The sequence below is a fragment of the Ammospiza nelsoni genome, chromosome 7 (genome assembly GCF_027579445.1).
Source record: "Ammospiza nelsoni isolate bAmmNel1 chromosome 7, bAmmNel1.pri, whole genome shotgun sequence".
Taxonomy (NCBI): domain Eukaryota; kingdom Metazoa; phylum Chordata; class Aves; order Passeriformes; family Passerellidae; genus Ammospiza; species Ammospiza nelsoni.
This window is the reverse complement of record NC_080639.1, coordinates 6,097,725-6,110,583: the sequence shown is the minus strand read 5'-3', so window position 1 is coordinate 6,110,583 and position 12,859 is coordinate 6,097,725. Positions and strand designations below refer to the sequence as shown.

The 12,859-nt window shown below is 41.2% G+C and overlaps 1 protein-coding gene across 1 annotated transcript in view; it reads right to left on the bottom strand.

The window, feature by feature from the left end:
• Positions 1-12,859, bottom strand: part of ERBB4 (erb-b2 receptor tyrosine kinase 4) — a 484,810-nt gene that overhangs the window by 150,751 nt on the left and 321,200 nt on the right. Inside the window, exons 6-9 of the mRNA XM_059476545.1 lie at positions 9,607-9,725; positions 5,434-5,575; positions 3,893-4,006; positions 1,981-2,107 (exon numbers count right to left, since the gene is read on the bottom strand). Coding sequence (XP_059332528.1) covers positions 1,981-2,107; positions 3,893-4,006; positions 5,434-5,575; positions 9,607-9,725 — 502 coding nt within the window. The remainder of the gene's footprint in view (positions 1-1,980; positions 2,108-3,892; positions 4,007-5,433; positions 5,576-9,606; positions 9,726-12,859) is intronic.

The window sequence follows — 12,859 nt, the reverse complement described above, 5'->3', positions numbered from 1 at the left end:
CACGTGATTCTTGGAACAGAAATGTGCAGGTGGACCCACCTGGCTGTCTTTGGGGACAGGAGTCACAAATGTGTGAGGTGACACACTGGTGGGGTCACCTCTAACCACCCTGAGCAGCAACAAAAGGAGTTCTAGAATGTTAACAAAAAAGCCCAGTGGGCCACAGAGGCATCAGACACATTTTAACAATGTGGGGCTCTCACAAAACTAAATAAGTTTTGACTACCTAACAGAAACACAGCACTTTTCAAATTTTCAAATTGCATTACCATCAAAAAAGGAAAAACCCTTGCCTGCAATAAACATGAGGCAGCTGAATTTCACCTCTAAATTCTGAAGATAAAATAGCTTTAGAGATGCAGATATACAACTAAACCCCTTAAACAGCCAAATGTCTGCTGTTTTATCAACATATAAAACTGTAGAATAGTGTATATCTTAATGAATTTAAATAGATGTGCAGAAAACATTCATAATTACATATATATATATTTACATAAATTATAACAAATTTACAAAGACTTGAAGTTCATGTGCTCAGGAAAGAACTAGGCTACAGAACCACAGGATCAAAATATAGGACAGGATCAATTGCAACAGCACAATTTCCAATGGAAACAACAACAAAAAAATATATTCTGCATTTTTCATTGAAATTATTCTCTGCCACGACCAAAAGTCTTCCAATTCCACATAGAACCAGATTTTAAGTCCCTACAATCTAAACCCCTAAAAATTCATACTCTAAAATTTGCAGTTCACTGTGAATAAATGAATTTGTGACAGAAGTTGGAGAGGAAAAAAGTAAAATTGTTGTTTCTCTATACTGTTCATTTATAAAACAAACTACTTGTGTAGTCAGTGTCATTTTTTAAATTTTCCTTTCATATTGCTGGTTTGCAAAATGTCATTGAAACTTTAAATAAAAAAGCTGTTCCAGAAATCTAGATTTTTTCATTCATTCTCAAATCTTATCTTCTTTTAACCTCTACTAATGTAATCCATGCTGTAGAAAAATTTAGGGTTGCAGAACTCAATGCCCTCATACTTTAGGCTTGCTGAAATGAGTTTTTTTCATCAAGAATGAGACACAAAGTGCTACACACTTTCAACATTAAATGTCCTACTCTTCTGTAAAACAGAACAGAATAGTTTAATTTTCTGCTTATAGTCCAAATTTAGATTTTTTCAGACTAGTAAAATTTTATTCAAGGTTAGGTTTGGTTCTTTTAATTTAGACAGATTTTTAAATGAGCTAATATAATTATTCCTGCAAAGGCAGTTCTTATACTCGAAATTAAATTTCATGTAATGCACTGGATTAATCCACACAAGATTGCTCATGGACTCTAGCTGCTTGCCTTGTATTTACTTGATTTTTTTCCTGTCCTGTGAGATTTCCATCCAGCCTCTCAGTGGGTCATTTGGCCATAGCAGAGCCATATGACACTTTGAGGTTTTTCTGGTTCTATTACAATGAGCAAAGTTTAAACCAAAATACTGGATTTATACATACACCAGTGAATTCTGAAACTTGGATAGATTCTTCAAAACTCATTGACAAGAGGGCAGCTTTTGTGCATGTGTGTGTGCTATGACCAGTTATGCTAAGACAGGCTGCCTCTCTGCATATTATTTTCATACAGAATTTCAAGAAACTCATGGAAGGTAACTTCCTTTTCTCCCTTCTGTTCTCTGATCAGCCTTTATTGTAAGCCAGTATTGAGGACTTCATAAAGTAACCAGAGAATCATAGTTGTCTTTTCTCTTTTTAGTGCAAACAATGAATCCATCCTTTCTTCTCCTAGAGGTTGAATCTTAAGAAATCAAGGCAATGCTTTTCTTTACAATGGAAGGCAGAAAACTCATTTATCCTGGATCTGCTATTGCATAAAAGAAGCCTGCAGCCATCATTAAGGGGTGGATGCAATTGGTTTCAGCTGGCACCATGACATAACATCTTAACATTTTGTCACTTACCCATGAATCCCAGTGACAAGGAAGATAAGGTTGCCATTGATCTTGGTGCAGTTTACAAACTTGTCAATGTTGCTGGAATCCACTGTCTGAGCTGACACCAAACTCCCTGTCCCAATGCCATCACATGCTGCCAAAACAAAGAGCTTGTGTAAAGAACTGGGGAAAACAATTACTGAATCAGAACACGTTGGCCTTACAGACACCACACTTCATCTCATTCAGCAGAGAGGGGCTCAAACAGCATCCCTGACCCATATTCCCAAAGGAGCACATCCCAATTTAAACCAAACAGCACCCTGGCACACAGGTTAAGGTATTTCACAAGGGATCTAACGGTATCAGCCACACAAATTCCATCACAAAAAATTCCACTCAGCCCAGCCTTGCCATTTCTTGGTGCATTTTCTGGGCACTGCAGAAACTGAGGGGACTAACATTGCTGGGGGAAATGCAGCCTCAGGTTTTAGCTTTTATATTTTTCAGATTCTGTAGTGTTTTAATGTGCAATTCTGACACTTTAGGGGTTGGTAAGCTCTCTTCACAGAGTAGCAGGTAGATAAAACAACTCATTCTCTAGCTTGGGACCAAGGACAAATGATCCAAATCTCAGGCCCAAGAGCAAAAACAACGTGGGCTGAAGAGAGAAAAACAAGAAGGATGGGATTTCACAAGGTAAAGCTGTAACTGGACAATTAACTCCAATATGCAAATGGACCAGAACTTATAAAAGTGAGAGACCCCATGACCAGTTGTCCATTTTGTGACCACTTTGGTTCATCTTGGGCGCAGCCCTGGCTGGGCTCTTGTGCTGCCCAAGGTGCATCCATTGAGGCCTTTTAATAAATTCCCACTTTATTCTTTAACTCTGTCTAGTCTCTGTTCTAGGTCAACCTGCACAAGGCATCTCAGAGGTCCCCTTCTCTGGTGGATTTGTGAACTTCACCATCCATGTCAAAAGGCTCTTTAAATGTTGTATAAATAACTTGTTATTTATCAGCTCAATCAGCAAGTTACTGGTACATAGAGAAACTGGAAACCAGTGAGGAAACTTCTCTGTGCAGCCTGTGTAATTTACTGCATTTCTGTGGGACAGGATGCACCCAGGAACAAATCCCTCATGACTTCAACCATATAATGATGTATTATCTCTTCCTCACTGGTCTCCTCTAATGGCAGCTAGCACCAGAAGCTTATACAAACATGTGATAGCTTTCTTCCTGAGAAATTAGGGAACTCCATACCTGTGTTTTCATGTATAAAACTATCTATTCAACAACAAATTATTTACTACAATTAAGCCAGATGTGGCTTGCATTAGGACTGAGAAGTGGCATAGGGCCATGTAGGAAAACCTCTGGTGCTTTGCTGCACAGAGCTCCAAGCAGGGAGCAGAAAGTCTGGAGTCTAGAACAGCAAAGTAACCTACAGATTTCAACAGAACCATCACTGGTCTGTGTTTGAGACACTGAGAAAGGGGGCAAAAGATTCTGGGAAAGCAGAGACAGAGCAAGGAAATGCTGTATTGACAAATTGAGACATCCCAGACATTGAAGTCAGGGGTTTTTTATGGCCCCCTTTGGAATGACAAAAGGACAACGCTAAAACACCTCCAGGAAATATTTGTCATTAAAATAACACAATGAAGAATTCTTGCAGATTTCTCTAAAACCAACAGAGAAAACCTCTTCATTTGTGTCTAATAAAAAACAATTGGTTTGGTTATACTGCCATTACAACTTAATAAATTTTCACTCTATTTTATGTGCTTGACACACAATCTACATAGCTCAAACTTTTGTGGGTATTCAAAGGCTATTCATATCCTACAACACACTCATGAAGGGCAAGTCATGCCAAAATAACACTCTGTGTAGACAACTTTCAAGTAAATTTATACTGAACCACTGCCTACCTTTAGGACAAATGTCAGTGCAGGGCTTGCACATCTTAATGCCATTTTCTTCAACCTCCATCTTGGAGCTTGGACATGCCCGGACACAGGAGCTGGAATCTACCACAAAGTTGTCTGGAAAGGAAAAGGAGATGTTGGCAGCAAGTGAATAAAAGCTGGGTGTGTTTTGGAACTATTGTTACCTTAGTACTTTCCCAGTGACATTAACATTTGAAGTTCTGTGTTTTCAGAAGTGTATAGGCAAAAGAGGCACATTATCAGAGACTTATAAATATTCATTTTTATCAGGCGTCTTCCCTCTTTGTCCCCCCATTTAGCTTTATTGTTATTTGTAGGGGGAAAAAAAGTTACAGTAATTGGTGAGAAATAAAGCAAGATTGTCTGTCCTGTCTTTTTAATGCACACAATAGACATCTGGGATAAAACAGTGCCCAGGACAATGACAAGTGTTTCAATTTTTTCCCTGTAAAACAAGAGCTAAAGGGAATATAGAGTGATCCTACTTAACTAAATGATTAATACTGATAAGAAAGGAAAAATTTAAACAAGTAAATGTTCAATGAAGTATTTGGGCAAAGAATTATAACCCTTATAGTGCACGATATGAGGTTCTTAACAAACCAATCTTGCTTCAGCAAATCCACCAATATTAGAGGCAGAACTAAGCCCTGGTGGTCACAGCCCCTGGCTGCTGTCAGTCCTCCAGAGAGATTCAAAATTGGGATTTTGGGCTGGGTTGAATTATGGCTACATTTAATATTAGATCACCCATCCTTCTTGCACATAATTTATGGACAAAATAATTAATGCACAACTGTAAACCTTCATGGAATGAAAGGGAGAGCAAGAACACTATCTTCTCTATTATTCTTTCCAATTAAACCAGCAGATTCAAAGACTGTGTAAGTGATGACCCTATAATTTTTTCTGTTACTTGTCATCATCTGGCTGGTATCTCAGAAGCATGTTGGCTTTACATGCATGGGATTCTTCTTTTTTTGAACTCCCTCTTCCCCTCTAATTTTACTCTGGAGTTTTAAAATTGCATTCCTGTCAGTATTACAAGTTTATTCCTCACTGGGGTGGAACTGCTCAGGGTAGCTTTCTGTCAAATCATCCTTACTCCAACCTAGGGGCATCAATATCATGGAATCATTTGGTACCAGGTACTGGTGGTGGACTGAAACAAAAATTCATACCCTTTACAATCCCACTATTTTAAATACTTATTTACACTATTTTGGAATTTGCAAATACTGATCTAAAGCATGAATGTAACAAGCAGTTGACCAGGAAAAGAGAAACCACCTTTCTTTAGGAAAATCACTCCAGGATCCTTGGGAACTGTTAGCATCACAGCTAAAGGTGAAGTATTTAGCTATCAGCTAAGTTATTACAGGCTACAAGCACACGTGGAGTGATTGCAGAGATGGTGCTCTGCACTCAGCCCTCACTGTCTCCCTGTTTTTAAGGCTCCTGAAATCCAAGTGCAGCTCCCCCTGAGAGAAGGCAGAGCACAGGGCAGGTTACAGAGCACTCACGTGGGCACTTCTTGACGCAGAAAGCCCCGTAGGTGTACTTGGCGTTGTGATTGTGCTCCAGCTGGAAGGTGGTGGGGTTGTACACAAAGGTCTGGGGACACTGGGTGACACAAGCACCACTGTCATTGAAATTCATACAGGCCTGCAGAACAAAGGAGGAAAAAAAAAGGAATTAAATCATATAGCTGCTTTAGGGTTTTGGTGGTTTTTTGGTGTAAAAGATGGCTTTGATTGTTCAGACTTGCTGTGACAATGAGGAATGTCCAGGCCTTTAGAAAATCTGTCTGGCTTCTAATCCATTATTTCTAAGATTTTTAGCAGACTTAGAATCCAAAACGGTATCATTTTGGATCCTTGGATTTTTGCTAGGATCTTGGCAAATATGTGACTTCTATAATTAGGGAGTTTGGTGAGCCCCTTTAATTAGCAACAGTTGCCTGTTACAACACTTCCTACAAAACCAAAACAATGCTGTAATTTGTTTCATAACCACTCACAATCAACCAATTCTCAACTTGATAGGACATTCTAAAACTGCCAAGAGTGAGCAGCTATTTATCATCCTCTAAGCAAATGCTAATGACTTTTTCAGAGGTCCAACCCTTTTTATTTCTTACAGTGTGAGTACATCATCCAGCTGAAAACTGTAATTCCCAATTAGGAGGCAAGAGGGATAAGAACTTCTTTTAAGCCAGCACAGGAGGGGGCCGTTTCCCTAAGTGGCAAGTTTAACAAGGTCAGTTGCTTCACACACTGAGAGAGGAAAATAGGACTTTGTCCCACTTAGCATTCAGGCTCTGCCACACACAGCTGACAGAGGACAGGGCCCTGACAAATGAAGAGGAGAGTGTGTGGATAACAAAAGTAATGGGATGCAGGGAAAACAATTGACCATGCAAGGTTGGTAATTAGGAGTAGAAAGCCCCACCGATTTTGACATTCTTTATCAGCACACATCATGTCTACAGATTTAACTACAGATTATAAGAAAACTGTTGGAGTAATTTTCACAGAGCATACCCTGAATGAAAAATTCGTATGAATGTGAAAGCTGCAGCCTGGCTTGGATCCCTCTAGCAGTTTAAGCAGCCACTGTTACTGGGTATTGCCTCCTCACTAACCTGTAATCCAGGCTGTTTTAGAAGTGTTAGTCTAAGAGTGAATCCTTCTGGTCTTTTTCCATTTTTCTTTGTTAAAATACAGATGGTTCTGTGTATTTAAAGAGCCAACAAGTACAACAATAATATACATGTCCTGTCCCCTTGCCTCTTGGACTGGGACTGAGAGAAAAGTGAAAAAATTCCTCCCTTGTGCTGATTTTACTAGCAGTCCTTATGTCCATTTGGATCAGGACCAGCAGGACCCTGGGACCTGCCATGCCAGAAGATTTCAGAAAGGAGAGGCTAATAATGTACCCAAGGACAAAATCTGATGCTGAAATGAATGAGCAGGGAGAATTGTGATTAAAGCACTGTCCTGCATGGAGCAAGTGCTAAGCAAAACTGCTGATCCTGCCTTGCCTGGTCATTTACAATGCCTAATATAACACCTGCCAGTTTTGTCATGGAAACAGATTTTTTTTAACCCTCACAAAGACAAACACTTTAATCAGAACTGGATGGCAAGTCCAGCCAAGGAATTGGGTTATGTCACTTTTCTGGTTCCACTAGGCAATCAGCCAGGCTCTCCTATGCATTTCAAGTTCTAGACCCAGTTTGAATCTGAGATAAAAACACCAGTAAAACTTTGCTTTAGCATGTTTGCTTGCATTTATGTCAGATGATGATTACTGTCTTGCTTTTAGAACTGAAAATGCAAATGAGTGCAGGGCAGCAGATGGAGGAGGATGGATGAATTTTATCTACAGATATTAAAACCGTATTTAGAACAGGATGCTGCTGCAAGATGCCATAATGCTCTAAAGGATTTGTAATGCTTCATAAGCTGTACTTTTGCTTATTAATAAATACTAATTTAGTTTGTTTCCTCAACCCATTTCTTACATGTTGACTTCAAAGGTACTCCATCATGTACATGACAATTCTCTGATAACAGTTTAGCAAATGCATAAAGCACACCAATACTCCTTGGAGACATGGCAATTTTCAGGAAAAATTCATCTAGAAGATCTGGAAACTTTTAATTTATGACTGAAATGTTTTATATACATTTGTAATTGCTTTGATAATATATGCAAATTTCTAGCACTTTGTGCTAAATGCTGCTAATTTGTGAATAAAAGCACAGGAAATACACAGGGAAAAAACAAAGTTATGTGTCTCAGCTGAAAGCTAAGCACAGTTGTCTACAGCCTAAAGGGTTACACTCTTCACCCACTGTGTCTAAGCAAGTAATGACTAGGCCTGAAAATTGCCAGACCCCTGCAGAATTTCTTTTACATTGCTCTGGGGCCAGAAGGGAATGAGAATAAACCCTGGATGCCTCTCTGCTGTACCAGAGAAAACAAACCAGTTGATTTTAGCATGTGTACTTCCACAGCTGCTACAATTCAGACAGTCTAACTTTCAGGCTGCAGCAGTACACAACTTATGCTGCCAATAACTTGAACTTTGTGGGTGAGGGTCCAGAGTGATGCAGAGTCCCAAGGCAGGTGCAAAGGAGAGCTCCTTATTGTAAAAACCAGCCTTTTTAAGCAGTTAGGCCTTTATCAGCTACATGGTTTTAAATCATAACATCATCCAGCTAACCACCACACACCACGATATGAACACATGATGGTTACATAAATTGTTTTTCTACCTCTAATTCAGCTGAGTCTCGTTCCCACAATCCTTTTCTACTTAGCTGAAGTAACATGCCGGAGCCATGATTTTACAAGGCCTTCCTCTTGTAAAGTTGTGTTTACTAGTAACAATCCTTAACTTTTGAAAGCATCAACACATCAGCTCTGAGGATGTTCCTCAATGCTCATTTTGACCCAATGACTGCATTTTTCCTCTTCCCTTTACCTATTTATATTGTACATGACACAAGCAAGACTGGTATTTTCCTCTCTCTCTTGTTCAAAGCCAACAGAGAACTTCCAGGCACTATTGGATCACCCATCTCATATGTGCTGAGCATCTACTTGTGAAAAGCCACAGGGAACAGCTTTGGTAAATCCTCTTGGTGGCTGTCAGGCCACCACAACATTTCATCAGCAGCCAAAGAACAGCATTTAGAGTGTGGTTTTGAAGCACAAAACCTATCACTATCAAGCAGTTAGGGCCAGCCAGAATAAGATTTATTTTTGCCAGTTCATTATCAGTCACTTGCCCACAGTTGCAAAATATATGCAATTTTCCATACCTTCCTCCCAACCCCACCTGGCAGTCAGCTTCACAGGTATTTGTCTCTTTGAACACATGGGTACCTTTGAAAACTCACCTCTCTGAGCAGATTCTGAGTCTACTTTTAGACCTAGGTTTGCATCCCCTGAAACCACTAGTAAAACTTGTCTCATCAACCCAGTGTGAGGAGCTACACATTTTTTGAGATCAGTTTTGGGTTCTAAGGGTGCTAAAAAACTTAGAAATAATGGATTAGAAAGAAGTCAGATTTTCTAAAGGCCGGGATATTCAGATTATATTTCTTTAAAGAAAAAGCAATTTCTTCTTTCCATCTGAAGCACACATGTAGCAATATGCATTTGAGGGAGAGCATTTTGGGAACCACTTTCCTTCCATCTCCACAAAGAAGCATGCCCAGTAAAAAAACCTGAATTTAAATTAAGTCTGGCAGAAACAAGGAACACCTTGCACAGAGAATCTAAATAGTATTCTTGCCTTTGATATGAAAAGCACACAGAGCATTAATAAAAACCATGTTCAAATATAATGGCAAATACTTTTAAAAATCTGCTGTCACCTCTAAAAGCTAATTTTGGAAAAGAAAAAGATGAAAATCACAGAGATAAGCATATTAACAGTTCCCAATCTGTATTTACAAATCTCATAGATCTGTTAATGAGCAATATTAAGTAGATAAATGATGTTAATATAATAGGAAAAATCCTAAAAGCTAAAATTTGCATCCTGAATCTGCGAGTGTGCGTGCAGTACATTCGAAGGGTGAAACTGTGAATTTCATGGATTAAAGCATTAAGACTCTGCAGAGTGACTGGCAGGAAGAACAAGAAAGAAGAACAACAAGAATAAGGCAGGTGGCACGTACAAAGCAGTCGGTGTCCTTGGGTCCGTAGCAGCCGCCAGCACACTCGCGGTGGCAGCAGTCACTGACGTAGGGCCCGTAGCAGCGCCCGTCACACTGCTCTGCACACACGGTCTTGGTCACTGCGGGGCACAAAAAGGGACAGCGTCACACACAGGGCCTCTCCGACTGCTCCCTGAGATAAACACCCACAGCAGGCTGGGAAAACCCCCAGGAAGGGAGAGAAACACCTCAGGGGTGCTGGTGCTCAGATCTGGAACGCCTGCAGGCACTTGGACCCACAACACCTGCAGGACACCTGGATCAAGAACATCTGCAGGATACCTATGTCCAGAACGTCTGCACAACACTTGGACCCAGAACATGAGAAGACATCTGCATCCAGAATGCCTGCAGGACACTTGGATCCCAAACATCTGCAGGACACTTGCACCCAGAACACCTGCAGGACACCTGCAATACATTTGGACCCAGCACATCTGCAGGACACCTGCAAGACATTTGGACCCAGAACATCTGCAGGACACCTGCAAGACATTTGGACCCAGAACATCTGCAGGACACCTGCAAGACATTTGGACCCAGAACATCTGCAGGACACCTGCAAGACACTTGGACCCAGAACATCTGCAGGACACCTGCAAGACATTTGGACCCAGAACATCTGCAGGACACCTGCAAGACATTTGGACCCAGAACATCTGCAGGGCACCTGCAAGACACTTGGACCCAGAACATCTGCAAGACACCTGCAAGACACTTGGACCCAGAACATCTGCAAGACAGCTGCAAGACACTTGGACCCAGAACATTTGCAGGACACCTGCACCCAGAATGCCTGTAGGCTCTTGGATCCAGAACATCTGCAGGATACCTGCATCCAGAACACCTACAGTACACTCATATTCCAGAACTCACAGAATGACTGGGTTTGAAGAGACCTGAAAGGTCATAAAGTCCAAGCCATGCCCCAACACCTCAACTAAACCCTGGCACTCAGTGCCATATCCAGTTTTTTCTTAAACACATCCAGGGATGGTGACTCCACCACCTCCCTGGGCAGGTCATTCCAGAACTTTATCACTCTTTCCGTAAAAATCCTTCTTTCTAATATCCAACCTATATTTCTCTTGATGCAGAATGTCTTCAGGACATTTGTATTCCAGAAATTCTGCACATCTGTATCCAGAATGCCGGCAGGAGACCAGTATCCAAAACATCTGCACAAACCCCTCTTTAGGAGCACACATGTTGCTCAAGGACTCTAGAGAAGGAATTTTCAGTGTGCCCTCTAACCCTTGGAAATTCATGAGGAATGTTACTCTCAAATCATTAGTTTTTTTAACAGGATATGACACCTTCTCCCCTGTCCCCCAGAAATAATAGAAGAGCCCACCAGTTGCATAAGAGTTTTCCCCACCAAGAACAGCAACAGAGAGTAAAGAAGTGAAATTCAGAGTGAGACTACCAATGTTACAGCCAAAGGCTGCCCTTGATGGCAATCCCTTTGGCAAATGGGAACAGACTGCAGCCTTGGAGCAGGTTTGGAAACACCACTTGCTATTTCTAGCTAACACAATCCTGCCTTCATTCACAGAATGGAGCAAGGAGATCTACCAGCTGGATTGTTCCACACCACTGGGGGCTTAACCTTGTGCAAAGAATGGTCACCCAGTGGCCCATCCACCTCCCCTCCCTCACTCAGCTGTAACCTTTACTTTATGGAAAAAGAAATTAATATTATCCAAACTAAACCAGCCACCACTGGCTACCAGGCTGTCAGCTGTCTTTTGATAAAAGCTGGGATGATACACTTCTGCAATTAACCTTCAACACCTGTTTTTTAAAAAGCATTTAATTACTTCTCGATGAAAAACACTTTTCAGAAAGAGAAAAAAAAATTCATACAACTTTCTGCTTGATTCTGCTATTTTAATGTATAAATAACACCTTTATAAGTACATTCTGATCCAAAATCCCTTCACTACTTGTCAGAAATACTTAAGGCAATGCTGAAAGTTCTTGCTATATACAGTATTTATTTAGGACATAAAAATGTAAATAACTAAAGAGAAGTGATTGTTTGTAATCTACAGAATAAAACAATGCACTTTTAGAGCATTTTCATCTTGCTGATACCAGAGGAAAACCCCCAGAGAGAAAGAAAAGGCTTTTGTGGTTTTGCAATCTAATTTGAGGAATTTGGGAAATTTTGTGAAGGCACTTACTGTCAACACTGCCAGAGAAACACATTAAAAAGATTTGTTTATTTAAGTGACAGTATTGATAAACATTAAGACAGATGTGAAACAATGGCACCTGTGGCTGTGTGCCACCAGCACACTGTGCGATAGTCTTGGCTCATGAAAATGAACAAATTCCTTCCCTAATCTGTGAGTGTGCCTTTTTTCCACCAGCCCAGGATTTGCCCTGGACTGAGCACTGTGTGCCTCACAGAGAGGCAAAGCCCAGCCTCACCCTGACCTGAGGGAGGGCCCCAATTCCCAATGGGAGGGACAGAGAGGCCACTGAGCTCACCCTACAACCCATACCATCTGTGGTCACCTGTGCCACTGCCCAGGGAGCAGCTGCTCCTGGACCCAAGGGCCACCACCCAAAGGCTCTGCCACCCCTTCACCATGGCACTTTGTGTTCTGACATGGCCACAGCCAATTCTGCCTTGTAGCAGTGCCTCAAGGCCATGTATGGAGCCCACTGATAAATGCATTCCTTGCTGTGCCCCACAGCTACTGGACATTTTGCTTAAACTCCAGGAAGCTTTGGTGTAAAGCTTCTCTGTGTGGGTAATCGGTGGGAGCCACCAAATTCACCTCTGATTTATTTACCCCAGAACCAGCTGCTGTTGGGTGTCCATCCTGTCCATGGAGCCACTGGTTCCTTGTGAAGGAACAGCTCAGTTGGCTGGAGCACGGTGCTGATAACACCAAGGTTTTGGGGTTGATCTTGGGATGGGCCATTCACACCAGGGCTGATCTGGGGGAACACAGCCCTCTCTTTCCTCTCTTCAGCACAATATTTGAACTGGATGCCTTCAAAAAGCATATTTTGCTTCTGGTTAGACACCAGCTCAAGGAGGGTCTCTATCACACTGCTCAGGATAGGGAACACTGTGGGTTTTCCTGAAGCAAAATGAATAATTACAGCAAAGGTTTGTTGCTGTTCTTCCCCAGTTGTTTATTTTTCAGGGAAAACAAACAATGCCAACAGAAATGCCAGTGTGTTGTTCTAGGAAGAG